General features: G+C 36.4%; 2 protein-coding genes across 5 annotated transcripts in view; both read left to right on the forward strand.

Moving 5' to 3' along the window:
• The window catches only part of LOC113494407, a 187,635-nt gene that overhangs the window by 73,641 nt on the left and 94,482 nt on the right, over nucleotides 1-19,512 (forward strand). For 3 of the 4 annotated variants that reach the window (XM_026872725.1, XM_026872727.1, XM_026872728.1), the window contains exons 1-2: nucleotides 10,126-10,245; nucleotides 12,563-12,705. In XM_026872725.1, the coding sequence (XP_026728526.1) occupies nucleotides 12,577-12,705 (129 nt within the window). In that variant the 5' untranslated portion in view covers nucleotides 10,126-10,245; nucleotides 12,563-12,576. Of the gene's footprint in view, nucleotides 1-10,125; nucleotides 10,246-12,562; nucleotides 12,706-19,512 lie in introns of those variants that run through there. The other variant, XM_026872726.1, reaches the window with a different exon arrangement.
• Nucleotides 15,630-19,359, forward strand: LOC113494408 (lipase 1-like). The gene has a single exon (XM_026872729.1). The coding sequence runs from the start codon at nucleotides 16,560-16,562 to the stop codon at nucleotides 17,829-17,831; it is 1,272 nt and encodes a 423-aa protein (XP_026728530.1). The 5' UTR covers nucleotides 15,630-16,559; the 3' UTR covers nucleotides 17,832-19,359.

Genomic DNA, 19,512 nt, shown 5'->3' on the forward strand with positions numbered 1-19,512 from the left:
TCATGGTCTCATAATTAGGCAAACTTTAAATCACTAAAGATAAAAAAAAGCCTTTAATTCAACTACAAAAAAATCATCCTCAATTTATTACAAGCCAATATGTGTCTTCATTTAAGGTTATAATTAATTAACCAACATAGTATCAACATAGAGAGTCTATTAACTAACACAACCTCTCTATACTCCACAATCTGTCCGCCATAACTTATGCATCAGCCTTAAGGGCTAAACCGCCCGTCAAATAATTTCCCCCAAGAGGTCCTTAATTATAAGCACCGCTTAAGAGGGTCCTTTGCCGAGAGAGTTGTGACGTCGTCAATGTTAGTTAGATGCTCAGTGATATAGTTTGACGGCTTGTTGAACTTGTAACGTTGGAAAATGGTTCTAGAAATTAAGGAAATATAGTTTGAAAGGGTAAAATAAAACAAAAAGTTTTCATGTGTTATATTTGACGCATTTTTAGGGTTCGTACTCAAAAGGTAAAAGCAGAACCATCATATAATAAATAAATAAAATAAATGTGGACAACATCACACACATTGTTCTGAACCCAAAGTAAGTTGCTGAAGCACTTGTGTTATGGAACTCAAATACAACGAAGGTACCACAAACACCCAGACCCGAGACAATGTAGAAAATGTGATTTTTTACATTGACCCGACCGGGGATCGAACCCGGGACCTCAGAGTTAGCTACACCTTGAAACCGGTGCGTACGCCACTAGACCACGGAGGTCGTCAAATATCTCTGAGGCACCCGTGCCTGTCTGTATGACTGTCACCAGGTTGCATCTAAAAAACCAGGACAGATTGACAGTTAAAAATTAAAGAGTATTTCGCAGTCAAGCTTCCGGATTCTATTTAATCTTTTAATACAAGATATGTCATGAAAATATATTCTATATTTGTGTCTTCTTCCAGTATTTATTTTTTAACTATCTTTACATAAAAACCCTTAAAAACAAAACTGAAAACGTGTTGATATAACATCTAAACACGGATTTTGTACTTGTGTCACCAAGATTTATTCTACGTTATTTCGAAATTGCTCTTTGGTGATCATAATAAGTCCAATAAAATATGTTAAGCTTAAAACGCAGCCTCAGCGCCCACTCCCAACGACGTTTCAAGCTTTATCTTATTTACGCCAGCAAAATATGCTCAAACATAATTTCCTACCTCTCAAGAATTCACTTTCTTAAAAAGGAACGCAAATCGCATTATATTTCTTTTAGGAAAAGGTTCCAAGCAAAAAGGTCCAAGGAGAACGCTACTTTAGATCCTGCACTTTGCATGCCAACGTTCCGGAGAAGTGCAATTTTCTTCAGGAATTAATAAAATTGCATTAGTCTAGTTAGATTATGAGAGTTCACGGCGTTTTTGAAGTGAAACTTCTTTTTTAGGTGTTGGAAAAAACCGTCACGTTTTTATGTATTTTAAGTATATCTGCGATGATAAAGATGTTTTTTTATTGTAAGTTTTAAGGAATGACACGTGTTGAATAAATGAAAATAATTGGTGAAGAGCGAGCCGGACTTTCGTCCTTGAGGGCCCGTACAAATAGGGTATAGTAATATGCCAACCGTTGCTATACATCGCGTTTTGTCTTCTATTATATGACATAGTGACCATAGATATACATTTTTTAAAGTCAAGAGGTGTTTTATGCGTATCTGATAAACAGAGGCAAAATTCTTTAAAATTAAACAATTGAATAAACGGATAGTCCAGAGGCTAAATTCATCACGTCAAACCCGCGCGCCGAATCGCGGATTCGCATAGGACAAGCGTTTTTGTGATCCAAATGCGTATGCTAAGTGCGGGTCACAAGTCACCCTCCGCGACACAAGTATCAAATTCTTAAGTACGGGAGTTTTATTTAGTAAAAAAATGTAGCGATTTTTTGTAATAAAACGATTCCTTTCACTAGAAAGTGATATGGGTCAGGCGTTCAATCGCAATGTCACACATTCTCGGAAATTGAGGAAACAATTCTGGAAAATTGTTGCTGAATATGATCGTATATAATACTAGCTGACCCGGCAAACGTTGTTCTGTCATATAAATTACTTCTCGGGCATTTTGGGTGTTGATAAGGATTATTAACAAGTAAAAAAATAATAGGGGTAGACAACTCTTGTCACACATTGTTATATAAAATAGATAGTATTGTAGCCGTTTTGTGCCACGAGAATTTTGTATCTGAGATTGTTAAATTCCCATGGGTAAGTTTGGGTAGGTAAGAATGCTCATTGATAACGAAGGTTAAGCTGTGCTTGCTCCGGTAAGCTCAAGGATCGGTGTATGTAATTTATACCCCTTTATTCCTTTAATAAATAAAGTAATTTATGTACTTTTAAAAATATTTTGTAATGTTTAATAGCTTTTAGCCCAGGATATTTTTTTATAGATTTTTAGTTTATTGTAACTTAAAAGTTCCATTCTGATTTCAATTAATAAACTGTTTAGTTACGCAGAAGAAGATTATTGCATTAATATAATATGTCTATTCACAATAAAAGTGACAATTCATACAGAATTGTCTTTACAAGGAGTGCGAAATGAAAGTGGGCTGATCCAATAAAATTGTGATAACATTATTGTGTAAACTTAGTTATTGAGCTTCGACTGCGATGATTGGTCGCAGCGAGTAATGTAATCAAATATCGTGTGTATCGGTTTTATTAGGCGAAGAACTGTTGAAGCGAGTCTAAGATTAAGCGGGTTTATTTTACCATGGTTTAACCACGGGGCCTAAGTATGTCGCCGCATTGACCAACACTGGGCTCCCCGCGTCCAGCATATGCTGAGCTGGCTACACTTACGGCATGGGCATACCTTTAGTACACCTAGTTATCATTTATTTTGTCTCCTTTTTTTTCTTTCTTCCATTATTTATTTAAATTTATGTTGTTCCTTTTCGTTTTGTTATTTTTCTCATGCATGTGCTGTCTTTGTGTTCGTACTGAATAAATGTTTTTTCTTTCTTTCTTTCGTACACCTATACTCTCAATTCTGCGGGTCAACTATACTGCAGCGCTTGCGAACGAGTGTTTAGATCCAAAGTCGATCTAGCCAGTCACATCAGGGCTTACGCTAGGAAGTGTATTGCGAAGCGTCGCCGTTATCGAAAACGATAAGGAGGGCTATACATAGTAGTTATAATAAGCCACCTAACTCTTATTTTTGGACGACAGAGCCCGTGTTGAGTATTCAGTGATCACAATAATGTGTTATTTTAAGATCAGCTTTAAGTAATGATGATAAGGTTATAAATTTGTTGTCAACCAACCAATTTGTTTTTCTTTCGCCTATTTTAGCGGAAACCTCAATATCTCCAACTTGCACTTAACCAGCTGTTTTCTGTTTTAAACCCTTAAGAAAAAACGATATAAGTTTGACGTGTCTGTCTGTCTGTCGATGGTATCATAGATCCCGAAAAGATTGAACTATTTCAGTTAATTTGTTTTGTAATAAAGATCGATTATGTGGTAGTTCTTAGATATATGTATGTAAGTATGACAAAAATCGGTCGAGCCTTTTAAAAGTTTTGAGGGTGAAAAGGGTTATTTTTGGGAATGCAAAATTTTTCTACGAGAGGTTACTAATCAGTTTAGAAAATTAAAATGAATTAAACAGTTAAAATCTGTGAGTGGCAGTTGAAAGGGATCCCGCATAGCGACCCTCGTTTGACCCTACGTACCAAATGTAAGTATACATGTATACTGGGCCAACTTAAATATGGCGGACAACTCCTCCCGTATGAGGATGTCCAAAAGCGACATCTGAAGAGATGCAACATCAAACCCTCTCAATGAGAACGTTTGACAGCACAACGGACAGAATGACGCAGAGTGAGTGATAGCCGAGCGGTTGAGGTTACAACGCCAATCCCACCAAACACAAAAACAATTGTTATTTTATAATATTTAAACATTAAAGAAACAAAATAACAACAAATTAAATACCAACTAAATAATTAATATAAAACAAAACCTATTTATGTAAGATTTATTATTATTTTCCACAAATACTAAGTAGTCACTATTATACCTAATGTTTCTTTAAAATTGGTAAGTTGTATAAAGGTAAATTGCTAAGGCCTCAACCTTGCCGAAAATACTGATTTATGCTGAATATTTGACACATACACAAAGACACCCAGACTTAAAATAAGTATTCAAAATCAAAACAAAAGTCATTTATTCAAATTAGGCTACTAGGTAGCATTTTTTGAAGTTTAGATTACATTGGATAGCACCCAGTTTCACCCTTCACCGCTTCCTAAGTGCTTTTGTTGTGAGAGAAGAAACGGCGCAACAAACTCCCCAGCAATTCGTGGATCACACAAATGTTTGTCCTCACGGGGATCGAAGGCCGTCGCACACTGCGCACTGCGGGGTTGGCGTGGAGACCTCAACCACTGATCTATCCGTGGCTCCGTGCAGTCGAATGTTTTGTAGCATATAGTTGGTACCGCACGATTTATGACACCATACAACCATGTGTCGCGACGTTCCCTGTTAATATGTATGGTAATAGTTGCTGTGTTTCATGTGCGAACTGTTGTATGGAACTTTAATGTGAAGCGTGATGTGAATGTGAATGTTACAGATATTTGTTTTCAGGATTCACTATAAGGATTTAGAACTTATTTTTTTATGGATTACGTACCAAAGCGTAACCTGATAGGTAAAAACGGGCCGCTATTAACGCAGTAATATCATCACGCCAAACCCATTGCGCTACGTGCAGCGGGTTCGATCCCCGCGTAGGACAAGCATTTGTGTGATCCACGAATGCTGTTGTATGTATGTTTGTGAAACCCCCCGTGTCACAAGGATTAAATAAGTTGTGTGGGAGTCGCTAAAAAAAAAACTGTGTGTCTTTCACCAGGCTGTATCCAGAACCGTGGTAGCTGTAGAACGAAAATCGCATGTTACTTCATAACGACAACTACTAAAAATTTGTCATAAATTTAACGAGAAGCCGACTTTCTGCCTATTTTGTAGCCTATTTATAAATAGCTCTCAGTTTGGCGGGTCTAACCTACCTACACTTGACTTGTATTGTCTAGTTGATGTTTTTATACAAACCACTATGATAAATACAGTTAATTTTATTTATTAAAAATTAATTAAATATGTATTTTAATTTTGCATCGACTAAATTAATATAGAATTTCATTTTCCCTGTATATTATCTTTTGAACTAAAGCAATGTGAGGAAAAGACGTTAAAATTAAATCATTATTGGCTTAGCGTTTTCCCTACTATGTTGGGGTCGGCTACCAGTCTAACCGGTTTCAGCTGAGTACTAGTGTATTACAAGGAGCTAACGCCTATCCGACCTCCTCAACCCAGTTATCTAGGCAACAATATACCCCTTGGTTCGACTGGTTGTCAGACTTTTCAAGCTTCTGACTACGTGTAACGCCTGTCATAGATGTAAGAATAACAGCCGGGGCCCACAATTTAACGTGCCTTCCGAAACACGGAGGAACTCGTTGTGACAAAGATGGTCACAACGAGTATACGTTTTAAAAAGCGTTCATAAGGAAAATTTGTTATTAATATCTTTACTGTCTGATTACTGTCTCCACTTTTTATTTTGATACGATTAGATTTGTGTTTGTTTTTGCCTACGAACCCGGACCCCTATGCTTGTTATATTATTAGTTTCTTAGGTTGGGTCCTTAACTTAGCAATCTAACGTCGACATCACTAGGTTATATAACTTTAGTACACACACATGCACTCAAAGCACAACTTTCTTTCACACGCGTCGTCCTATTCCGCACCGTTATAAATCTAATAGTACCGACATTCCCATATCAATTTCTGGGGCCCAAACCATTCCCGTGCCATAGTTTTCCACATTCCGGTCATAGCATGGAATCGGACCGTCCGTCCCGAACCGGTCACCCGGACACGATTTTATTTATCTGATTCGAAACTTCGGAAAGTTTCGAAGAAAACAAAGAGGAATGATTTTTCTCTATACCATATAAGAGCAATTGACAAAAAAATGTGTTTAGTCCGGTAGTACGCATTTTTTCTTTTATCTCGGAAACGACGAATGAAGGGATACTGCTGTATCTAAGAGATTTAAAACAATTTTAATAGGCACCTCCTGGTCAGTGCTGTGTAAAGGAAAATGAGTCTGCACGATAATATTCCACAACTTTCACACAGCGCCATCTAGTTTCAAACTAAGCAAACCTTGTATTATTTCTATGGGACCTTAAAGCTTGTGTTACATTTGTGGAAGCGAGACACAGCACTACGTTAAAAGTAGCGCTATCTCATTCTGCTTCTACAGTATCAATTCTGGTTAAAAATATGACATGTAATTTTGTGTTTTAATGACCCTATAATACAATATGATATCGTTTGTATTTTTATTAAGATTATGTGGGTTTATGAGGCAATATTGGCTTAAGGAGGTTGTGATCGTTATATGACGGGAAAAATATATTGCATATAATGTAAATGAAAATATGACATACGCAAATCCATTGCGTATATTTTTTTCATGTAGGTTTTCATGTCTTCATTAAAAAAAATTAAGTAATCAGATAAAATGAAATTGAAGACTTGCGTACCCTTTTGTCTACCCGGTTTCCTTAGGCCTTATGCTTCCTGGGGCAGTAAGAGAAGTATAACTAGGGACTCTTTTCCCTTAAAAATATTGCGCGCGCCGCCTTTGACCTACGATTTAGATGAACAATGAAGTCTATCCAAAGGTTGTCTGTAAAAGATCGCTCTAAGCGAAAGGACCGCCCATTGTGACACCCTGTATATACCACATCTTTTTTGAATCCTGTACTATTGTGGTGTGTAATGAAGGATAAATTAATCTTTTTTATTCTACCGACCACCTCTGCCCCAATCTACTGATAATACGACGTCCAAAATCTTGCTCATAAACTAGATAATTTCCATGCGACCGCCCACAGCCCACAGCCGGCTAGTTCGCTACATCGCTACAATAGAAGCAGATTATATAATGATAACTGCTGTGGCTCTGGTGTCTGTGTCCAGTGAGCCGCGTGATGACCCTCACCTCCTCGTAATGTTCACAACTAACCCTATTTGGGTCAATCGCTGTCACACTGACCCCAAACAATTGGACGTGATAGAGGGAACACAGAAGGTCTAGTTGAGTAAAAGATAATGAAATTTCAACCTTTTTATATTGTTAGTGGTGTTCTTCCATGGGAGGCTACTGCTACTTCATCGGACTAAACTATAAACTTTAAACTTTAATTTAGAATAGTACTAGGCACATGCTTTCGTTCACTTTGGGAAGGTTTTGAGAACTCCCTGGTCACTTGGTCCTCAAACTACCTTCTCTGGTTTTTGGTAATACGCATACTTTTACTAGCGCTCTCAAAGTTATCTTATACCGTATAAGCCAAGTGGTTGAGGTCCCCCTAGGACAATCATTTGGGTGATCCACGAATGATTATAGTGAGTTTGGGTTCCTGGGTGTACGTGGTTTATTGTGAAACATTCGTGAATGTTTGAGAAAACCCCGCGACACATTGATTAAATTCATTAGCGTTTGACTTTTTTTTTAAATAGATCGTTTTCAAGCACGTTTTTAAACGTTGCTAGGTGTATAGTTGACATATGACGAAAATAATTAGAAAATACTAAATATCATAAAGATCTTACTAATTTAATACTAGTTACATAATTTCCACGTGTATCCAACACCTGCAAACGTTCCTTCCTCTTATTAACTCCCCATCTCATCGCAGTAACTCCAACACTTAACCGACGCAGCATCCGCAGTTATTAAGAAGATTCCTTCATTAATTACACGGCCATTAAGAGCCAAATTAACGTTACAGTATCCTACTACCGCCTTTTAAAGACAAATGCAGTTGTGGAAGCAAGATGGCGATACAGCGCGTAGAGCGGCATCTCTTTTAGACACGCGTAGTAATATTTCTATGGAGGTAGGCGTTCATAGCCAAATGTTTCAGATATTTTACTGCGCTGCCTGGTCCCTTAAATTTAGGCTTGCTGTTATAGGTGCTGGTTGCACTTATTTATGAAGTCATAATAGGCCGGAAGGTATTTTAAATTATGGTAGGTGAGGGTGGCCTATGTTTTGTTGGGGGATTATAAATTAGATATCTCTCTGCATATAATGTTTACCGAATTATTAATTTTATTTTATTTTTCAATCTTTTTTGCTTTTATTTTATTCTATTGTAAGTATAAACTTTATGCAGGTATATGTTAATTGTAGTTTCTCAAACTGGCGATTTGAGTGAGATTATTTGTTTTTTTCCCTTGCTCAGATCGATCTGGTACTTTCTTCAAAAGGCCAGTCCAAAAAAATACCGTGCATTGGTTTATACATATCTATTCGCATTGAAATTGTCTGGACTTTAAAAGAGACTGTGACCCCTTGAGTTTGTTTCGACATTTCTTCTCAGGGTAGTCAGATAGGAAATGTCGACTCCAGCGTTCTCAAAAAAAAATAAGAAGACATGTAAAAGTGATGATATATCCTACTTACAGAATAAATGATTTCATTTCATTTCATTTCAGATGTTTTATAATAGGAATGGTTTGTTTTGACTATTTATGACTTGGTATTGCGAATTGCACTTCTGCAAACATTAAACGACGAAATGCTCAAATGTATGCGATATACAATCATTATTTTTCGAATTCTATTTATATTAGTGGGATTGTTGAATCTCGAAACATGAAAGTTTGTTTAGATGGTTGGATATCACTCCAAAACCTCTGGATGGATTCGTACTTAACACAGATACTTTATAACCTGGATTAAAACCTATCATAGTTTTTGTCTAGATTTTCTGTTCCTTGGTTGCTGGATACACTATATAGTTTTTTCTTCCGGATCTGAAGTCATCAAATGTCCTCCCCTTTGTCCTTCATATACCGGGTACGCGGTAACCCTTTCTGAAAATCCTGCTGGCCAGCCAGGCATCAGCCCTAATGGGCTTCACAGAGCTTGCTGACATCTCTTTGGTCATCGGTATCCTACGCAAGTATTAAGTTAAAAGAGGTTCTTCTGACTTTTCCGTACATTGTAGTTTCCGACTGACCAATAATCAGGTTATCTTTGTAGAGCTCGTTGTGTTAGGGTTGGCACTGCCGTCATTTGTGACGTATTACATGTGGGAGCGCCCGATAGCATCGCAACCCTAGTTATACTGGCTGGCTTTAGATTAGAGAAAAATGTATTAGTTGAGGTTTCAGCTGGAATGAGTGTCATGTCACAGTAATTTAGAGTTTGATGATATTCGCCTTGCTTTTTGCAATTTTGTACTCAAAGGGGAAAAAGGAACCCTTTTATCGAGGCCCCGCTGCCGCAATGTTGGCTATTGGTGGTAAGGCTTCAGAGGGTCTGCCATGGCGTCTTTGTGTTAATTAGGCTATAAACTATCTGTACAATAAGTTTTGTCGAAATCCATCCAGTAATTGTTGAGTGAAAGAGTAACAAACATACTTACAAATTGTGAAGTTTGTCATAATAATATTACTCGTAGTATGATGATACTCGTAGTTATTAAAAGTATAAATAATAAATGCGGACAACATCACATACATTGTTCTGAACCCAAAGTAAGTTGCTAATGCACTTGTGTTATGGAATTCAGATACAACGAAGGTACCACAAACACCCAGACCCGAGACAATGTAGAAATAAGAATTTTTACATTGACCCGACCGGGGATCGAACCCGGGACCTCAGAGCTAGCGACCCCTTGAAACCGGTCCGTACGCCACTCGACCACGGAGGTCGTCAAATACTTCTTATCTTTGCAGGGTTTGCTTTTTTATATCATATCTCAAATAGTACGACCATCTCTTTCTCTCTTACACCCGGTCACCTTTAATAATTACTACTAAAGCGTCCTTTTCTTTTAAAATATTAATGTAGCAGTCATTTTGACATTGAAAGTGGTTTTGACAAATTGTAACCTTGTACTTTCAAAAGGTTGAATTAATTTCCAAGATTATAGAGAAATCCAGTAATTTCTTGTAAAATTTCATTGTTTTTCATTCGTTTGTAAGGGTGATTGTTTAATTGTTTTTATTTGTTTTGTTAATAAAGGGTGATTTTTTAATTGTTTTTCTTTTGTGTTGTTTATAAAGGGTGTTTGTTTAATGGTTGTTGTGCTTGTTTCAGGCGGATGGGCGTCACCAAGCTCCCAAAATCCAGTCGTCTCGACCCTCCCCTGAACTCGCCGCAGGTTTGTCCGGTATTTTATTTTATAATGTGTATATTTAGTATTATGTTCACAAAAAAAAATATGAGAGAAAATACTCTTATTATGCTTAAAATATTTCTACTTTTACGGATTTTAACGCGGATTAATTTTAGATTTTAGTTTCCGACGTTTCGACACCTTTACAGGTATCATGGTCACGGGCAGACTGAGATGGCGTTCGTCTACCTAACCAAAGCAACCACTACTTAAAATATTTGTTATATTAACAAATATCTCAGAAAGGCTTTAAGAACGCATTTCCAACCAATAAATAAACGAAAATTTAATTTTTAATATTTCTCTTTTTATTCGCCTTATTAGCATACAAGCTGTCTTTGTAATTTTCTGTTTGTTGATAACCTTGCAACTAGCTATCATTACACTTTCCGAAAATCTATAAAGGAGTATCTGTACTGCAATTTTTTTTCTGTTTTTTATTAGTATTTGTCTTAAGATAACCGGTATAAAATCGTAATGCAGTCTTTAAAACCATCAGTAAACACTGCAAAAAGTTACACAAATAACTAGGTGTCATTTCATAATTATATACTCACGATATAATATTATTACACGATACAATATTAAAAGGTAACATGCAAATTATATCATGTTTTCTATTCATAAGTCTCGGCCATGAAACGTCAGAGGATCTGGCGTAAACGTTATTAACGTGAATATAATAAACCCTATTAAACCATTAAAAAATAAACGATTTTTAATTGTAGGTTTTTTTTTAATTAATTGTTTTATTGGCTGCCAATCTTGACTACTATAATTGTGTAATGATTAGTCTGATAATTTTTCGCACGTCATTTTAAGTGAGTATATAATTTTCACGTTTTGGCAGTTAATAAAACGATTGTTAAATTGATATGTACTATTTACATAGGTGCGGTTCGGTAGTCTAGTGAATGTTCCAGGTTTCGCTTGATTTATCAGTAATCAGTAATCCTTCAAATTACATTTCATATAATTTGACACAGTACAACTCCCGGTAGAGCTTAAATTTTGAATTATGATAACATGGAACCGATTTGACGCTGGTGATGGAAAGCTAGCTAGTGTCAATGGATGCTGAATTGTTGTGACGCTTAGCCGCACGAGAGAGTTGAATTTGACAAATCGGTGGCCATCTGTGCTCTATTTAGTATACATAGAGCTGAAGAGTTTGTTTGTTTATTTGAACGCGCTAATCAGGAACTACTGGTTCAAATTGAAAAATTCTTTTCTTTTGTGTTGAATAGACCATTCATTGAGGAAGGTTTTAGGCTATATACCATCACGCTGCGACTAATAGGAGCGAAGATACATAGGAATATGTGGAAAAGCAGGGCAGGTATAAATCATAACTTATGTCTTCTAACCACGCGGACGAAGTCGCGGGTAACAGCTAGCAGATAAATACGCGTGAGATAACTGTCGTATCACTTATGGAACGTTGATTTTTAGAGTAATTTCTTATGGCGGAATAAATGTAGGTGTCAAAGACTACAAATATAAACGGGAACAGCTACATTTAATGTTTCCTGTAACAAAATATTCTTAGTTTCTATGTGGACAATGTATTTGTTTTACCGGTAACTTAGTAACGTGAAATTTAATTAAAAAGTTCGGTTAGTTAAAAAGTTCGGGTTGCAAGCAAGTGTGTATTTTAAGAAGTTAGGTACCGGGTAACTAGTTGCTAAAAGTTACTCTTGAAAATTTTAAAATGGAAATTTTGGAAGTTACGACGAAATTGTGTAGTACCTACTTGCTTTATGTTTTGACAGGCTAGTACCTATCATATTCTTCTTTGGTATATTAATTTTATTAACCTAAAAGAGAAGGAAGCAAGTATATCAAGAATAATTTATTTTTAAGTTTCGTAAGGGTCTCAAATGGCTTCTTTGAAAGAAAATATTTATGAAATTTATTTTTTAAGAGTCACTTTGATTGTTCTGTGTTTGCTCTCAATTTTTTCACTTAGTATAACTTTGATCTTCAAAAAGGGTTGTGCCCATAATGCTTGACGTACTGCGAGATCAGTGCATGTTTGAGTAACTGTGTTTAATTTTATGTCTAGAATTAATGTTAATCTTTTAACTATGCTCTTTTTTTAGTGTAAATAATTGTTTTTTTGCCGTATTCAATAAATAAATACATTCACTTTAATAATTAAGCATTAGTGTGATTCTTAAATGCTTTCCAGAGTCCGGGTATCCTTGACTTGAATCTTTGTGATCCGGCAACACTTAGATTCAGTTTTCTAATGTGAGAGACTTTTTTTAATTGAGTCTGATGATGGCATGGTTGTGTCCAGGTGCAGACGGCAGCATGACAGTGGCTCGCGGCGAGGGCTCCCCAGAGCGGCTGGGCGGCGCGCTGCGGCGGCTGCACTACAAGGCCACGCGGCGCGCGCACTCCGCCGCCGCCCGCCACCACAACACCACCACGCCGCCCAAGGTATGTGCCATCTGGAAACCACACCAAGCTTATTATAGGTATCCTATATGAAGATAGCGACGTAAAGAAAAGTTGAATCACGTCACTTAGACCCGGTTTATTTTGTGACGCAAAAAATAGATGAAGTTTATTAAAATCGTGTAAATTATAGCATGTATAATTACCACGGCCTAACTTTTTGTTTGTTAGTTTCGTTTTCAAATGCCTGGTATTTATGCTTTTTTGATGAAACGTTATCGTTAATATAAAATCTGCCACTTGTGCAGGAGACGTAGCAGATTTTATGTGGTCAGAATAAAATTCCGTAAGGTATAGACACAAATGCGAAAGAAGAGTTTAGCCTTTTTTTTCCTGACTGATAAATGCAATAGATTTTGACCTTAACATCTTCTTCATATGGTTCTTTTTCTACAACCAAACTACATATTCGCCTTAAGAATACTGACAAAAAATATTTATAATACTTTTACTATTCAATCATTCTTTCTCCTCTTTATCTGACTTTGAATACGAATAGTAGTGTCACGAACACACTTGATATAAAAACCTTTTTTCTCGAACGTTTTCTCATAAACGGTTCTTTCAGTAAGTTGAGACGGTACAAAACACAATAGATATGGTAAAGGTTATTCAGATACACAAACTTTTACCTTTTTATACCTTCGAAGTAGCTATAAAGAGGGATTTGTCAAAATATGGGAGCATCGATACTTTTTAAGAAGTCGACAAAAGGTTTTTTTCTTTCCTGAGTCCGCCATGTTTGAGGCGGAAAAGTTACGTGTGACAAATTGATTTGTTGATATTTTTTGAGGATACCGTTCAGAGTTTGTAATAGTATTTGTTTAAAGATTTCCATTATTAATAGTGATTTAATTAAAAAATTAAGCAACTGATGGATCTGTATTACATTTGTTTAGGTAAACAATCTTTTTTTGTCTTTTTACACAAAGACATAAATAAAAGACTGATTGCTTAAGCGTAATATAAAAACTTTTTTTTAACTATTAGATTAAGTGAAAACAATTTATGCATTTGAGTTTAAGGAGGCATAAACTCACATTTAATCGTATTCGTTGATTATACTTGCAAACATAACACATCTTGTTGTTTGATTGAAAAAATAATAATGAATAAAATAAAATGTTGATGTATATTTTCTTTAACAAAAACATCCTTTATAAGCAAACCTTTCGATATAAATATGACGTTCATTGAAACCCTTTGTCGGCAAGCGGTCGGGCGGAGATCCATTCAACTGTCACAAATAATATGTAGGTTAAACTATTTTTTTTCGTTATAAAACGAATAAATAAATGGTAGCATTTCAATATTATTCACAAGACAACTGCAAAACAGAGGTTGTTTTAAGAGAAATGCAGCGAGAGTGCATCGCACCGAAGTTGGTATTTTAAAGAATGCATATTAATAAAGTGAGAACAATGCAAATTGAAATGACCAAGTAAGGGGAAAAATATATGAAATCAAACAAAGGAGAGGGGAAAAAGCAATCATTACTGAAGAAGAGAAATCTTCTCAGAATGGGCCGTAATAAGTCCGTATTTATTTTCCGTAAATATACCTATTATTTTTATAAAAGAACCGTCAAGTTACAAAAAGAACGAGATTTATAAAACACTGGCAGGTGTTTGATTTAAAAATATATTAGTCTATCACATAAATTACCAACAATATTGGATAAGTATTGAAAAAAATGAAAATGAAACAGAAAAACTAAAGTCTTGTGTCACTTGTTAGCATTCATTTTTACCATATTTTAATATCATGAAATAAAAAAAATACGTAAATAAATATTTTCTTCTGCCAAACTTTTTTATAGTAGTTTTGGTCAAATATTAATCAAATACTTACAACTTATTAAGTGCCTAAGAAGCAATAAAAATACAAGAACAATTAGGTAAGAAAATTGTTCTTTTATAATAATAAATCTAAAAGATAAAAGAAATCTTTAATATCTTCGCAATATAAGATTTCGGTACAAATAATAATAGAAAGTAATTAAGGTTTTCACAAATACACTCATTTTGTGTTAAAAGCTTTAATAACAATTTTATATGAAACGTGAAAATTAATGATTATAATTATTAATTGATCAAAGAAAATTATTATCTATCCAATTATGTATCTTTATAATCATTCAAAAACTGATTTAGGTTTTATGAGTTTCTTTTATGTTTATTATTTTTGGGGATCCTATTTAGGTCTGGTCTAAAACTTTCAAATTTCCCCCGTGACCTTAATTTCTGTATTACTTTTCCCAACTATGTTGTGGTCGGCTACCAGTCCAACCGGTTTCAGCTAAGTATCAGTGTTTTACAAGGAGCGACTGCCTATCTGACCTCCTCAACCCAGTTACCTGGGCAACACGATACTCCTTGGTTAGACTGGTTGTCAGACTTTTCAAGCTTCTGACTACCTTGTTACGACTGTTAAAGATGTAAGAATAACAGCCGGGACCCGCAATTCAACGTGCCTTCCGAAACACGGAGGAACTCGTTATGACAAAGATGGTCACCCATCTACGGACCAACCGCGTCAAGTATAGCTTAACCTGTGATCGGTTCATTATGCGGTTATAGCTTAGCCACGAGCTCCTCCGTTTAGTATGTAATTTCTGTATTACATATTAAAACGGTTTAAAGAAAATGAATATTTTTTTTCTGGTTCCGGGACCCTTTCGTCCCCTTTTTCTACCGACTTCGAAATGGAGGAGGTTCTCAATTCGTATGTATTTATTTTATTTGTTTGTTACCTCAGAACTCCGGAATGGTTGAATCGATTTTGTTGATTCATCTTTCATTTAATGTGAAATAGCTGTCCCATTTGATCCCACAAATTCATCGAGTTTAAGAAAATACTTGTTTTGGTGTCATTTGGATGTTTTTGTTGTTAAAACGATATTATAATGTAGGGTTTATTTCCTTTTTAGTCAAATATTAAACATGTGAAAACAACTGTCGATCCGTTATGCTTTCTTGGCCAAATACTAAACTGATTTAAGTATATTTTGGATAAAACAACTACTTAAGTATAAGATTAAAAATACACTTAATACATGTAAGTAGGGTGCGAATGTTCTCAAGTAATGTAACCAATACTGAAGGCTATGATTGATGACCGTCTACCACGAATACTCGATTGTTACTCGGCTGATTCCGAAGTATTGGATCGTTTTAATACTCGGAAACTGAAACTCACTTCTAATATGTGTTATTTGTAAGGGTTTTTGTGTGCCCCATGTTGGGCGCCAATTGGGATCCATTTTGTCTGTCAAGCTTAGTCTTATAAAAACTACGTAATTATCGCCTTGGTAACTGTGAGGGGGTTGGGAACAGTTTAAACGCTTTGTTAACTTGACAAGTCGAATATTGGCGATGTTCAATAAAACCCCTTTTTTTATTCACCTTTTATGGGACTGCATAGATTCACTCATGATTTTAAATAATTCACACTAAATATTACCAGGCAAATGGACCATTAATATGCGAAATATTTTATTAGCCACACACACGTATAATTGTTAAAACCTATGATGCATTACGTTAATATTGTTCATATATCCGTTGGCTGTAATTATTAAAATTGCTTGAAAATAAATAAGCAACCGCTTATTAGTCAGACCTGATTTATTATGTGTGATCTTTCTGATTAATGTGTAATTCCAATTAGTATTATTAAATCATTTATGTTATTCAGCAAGCGCGTTAAATATAACAGATAAATACGATAGACGGTAAGACACGTGCCGTCTTTTATTTCTGTCCTAGTCTTTTGAGACCGAAAATAATTCTTGCAGGAAGAATTCGTTAACATTCCTGGTTTCGTAAATTTGCGCGATGAGCTTCGAGGCCTTGATACTCAAAATCCTGAGCTTTCTGCTCGTATCGCCGGCAGCAGACGCCCTGGGGAATATGGTACGGACACCAAGGTTACCTATAAGTCAAAACACCAAGGCATTCTTGGGATACCCAGAAGACTCCTTCTTGAATTTTACGGAGCTAACCAGCAAGTATGGGTATCCATCCGAGGAGCATACAGTGGTCACAGAGGACGGATACATCCTTACCATGTTCAGGATCACAAAAACCAGGAACTGCATCAAGAGCAGGTCTCCGCCAATACTGCTGATGCACGGGCTACTGCTAAGTGCACATGCCTGGATAGACTCTGGACCAAGCTCTGGACTGGCATACCTCCTCTCCAATACCTGTTACGATGTCTGGGTCGGCAATGTACGCGGAAACAATTACGGTCGAAGACATGTGACCTTAAATCCAAGCAAAGATCCAAGATTCTGGGATTTCTATATCGAAGAGATTGGAAAATATGATTTACCTGCCTACATCGACTACATTTTGGATTACACAAGATCTGAAAAAATTAACTACATCGGCTACTCTCAGGGAGGTGGAACATTTTATGTGATGTGCTCTGAAAGACCGGGATACTGCGACAAGGTGCAACTGATGATAACCCTGGCTCCAGCGACCAGGCATTACAACACGCGAGGACCAGGGTTCAGGACCATAACACAGGCACTAGAAAAGCTGGAAAAACCTTTATCTTTGTTAGGTCTTTATGAAGTCTTCGCGAATGGCGCCATCACTCAGGAGACCACTGCATTCTTCTGCCAACTTTCCTACTTGACTGCGAAGCTGTGTGGGGCCAACTTGAACCTCTTCGAGCTGCTGTATTCCTTGCATCCTGGTTCTATCACAAAATACACTATAGAAGTTTTGTTTGGGCACTTCCCGGCTGGAACGTCTCTACGGAACATGGCTCGGTATGGCCAAAGCATGAGGAGCAAGAGGTTCCAGAAGTTTGACTACGGGTTGGAGCAGAATCTGGTGATGTATGGAAGTGAACGGCCTCCGGAGTACAACCTCAGTGCTGTGACAGTGCCTGTGGTCTGTTTGTATGGAAGAAACGATGGCATAGTGGACAGCAGAGACGTAGCATGGCTGGTGTCACAGCTCCCCAACGTGCTGGAGACAAAAATGGTAGATGATCCTCTTTGGAACCATTTTGATATGGCATACAGTCAGCACACAAGATATGCTCTGTTTCCTACAATTAATGAATATTTGCTTAAATTTTCTTCCCCATAACTGTAAGCTTTGATTGTCTTGACTGTACCGGCCACGCAAGATGCGATTTGGTGTTTCCTTTCAATTGCACTCCAAATTATCTATTTATCATTATAACAAATGCAGCATAAGAAATTTAGCTGTTTCTTGGTATGATTGTCGTCATTAATAGAAAGTAAAAACAAAAGGAAAAAATGTATCATTGATTGCCAACAAAAGCTTAGGGAATCCAGAATTCAAATCTACCAACAGCTCAATTAATTTTGCACTCTATATCAAAAGCAATAGAGTTAATTTCACTATCAGTGAATATCTACTTCCCTGTAATCCTCTGTCACACAATCCGTCTATATCCCGTATTATGACGTCAGGACATAATATGACGTCATAGAGAGCTTCTGGTACTTAGTCCTCTTATGAGCAAGCAGCTTAAAGGCAATAATGTACCGAGGCTCTGACATCAGGTTGTGAGCTAAGTCGGTATTATGAACTACGGAATATTACAAGTTTAAATATATTTCAAGGCACCGTTGAACGTACCCTATTATTATATGGTATTATACTCATGTAAAGGAGTACATTGTGTATTATTTTCTGCACCTATTATGTTAGCCTATAGATAAATTGGTCAGATTACTTTTTATTTATTTATGAACTTTGCCGATTAAAAAAGCTATGGTCAGATTACAAAATTTCAAGTTTTCACCGGTTTTCAATGGCAATAACACAATTAAAAAAGTATTCGAATCAAATAACTAGTTATCATTTCCAAAAACATTCCATTAATTTTAAGAAGTATTTCTGATCAATAAATTTTATCCAATCTTGACATTATTATTTCAAGCTTTTTTACTTTCGCTTGTCGTTTTGGCCGTAGTCTGTTCGTCTTTCCGTCTGTGTTGACAGACACTAGGTCTTGGCTGATGAGCCACGATAGCACACAGTTGAATGTTTCAGAGATGGCATTTTTCTGTTGCCTCTGATAAAAATCGAGGCTGCAAATCAGATATGGCCATATATTTAAGCGGTTCTAATGTCTTTATATTTAGCCACTGCATTTATACTTGACCTGTTTATATACAAACACGCTTAATAACTCCGCAAAACAGATGACTATTAAAACCTCTCACCTTATACTTGCGACCAAGAAAACATTAGTAGCATTCATTAAATTAGTTATGAGCAGAAGGCGATCTTGATCGATGAGTGTTCCTTCGGCGTTACTTCCGAGTTGGTGGCGCACGTGGCGACGACCAAATATTGGGAACATTTGGTCCGTTGTTATCAACACGTTTGTTTGAGAAGCTGTGGGTGGAGTCATTAGGGTAATGCTTTGGCTATTCTGGGTAAGAAACTTAAACGTTGTTAGGAGTTTTATGCATTTATTTATTTGGATTTCCAACAAGAAGAACACGATACAGGCATATTTGCAACCATAGCATTAATAATATTCTATGATTTTTATCTAATAGGAAATCACATCATGCGCAGTAACAAACCCGAACACTATTCAATTTGAGTTGAAATAACCATTTTTTTTTAAGAAACTACTCCCGCAGTAAGGATTTTAATTCCTTGTGTCGCCGGCGTATTTCACAAACATACAAATCACATGTACAATAACACCCAGACACAGAACAAGCATTCGTGGATCACACGAATGCTTGACCTCCACGGGGATCGAACCTGCGACACGTTGCGC

Source organism: Trichoplusia ni, chromosome 5, assembly GCF_003590095.1.
Source record: "Trichoplusia ni isolate ovarian cell line Hi5 chromosome 5, tn1, whole genome shotgun sequence".
NCBI lineage: Eukaryota > Metazoa > Arthropoda > Insecta > Lepidoptera > Noctuidae > Trichoplusia > Trichoplusia ni.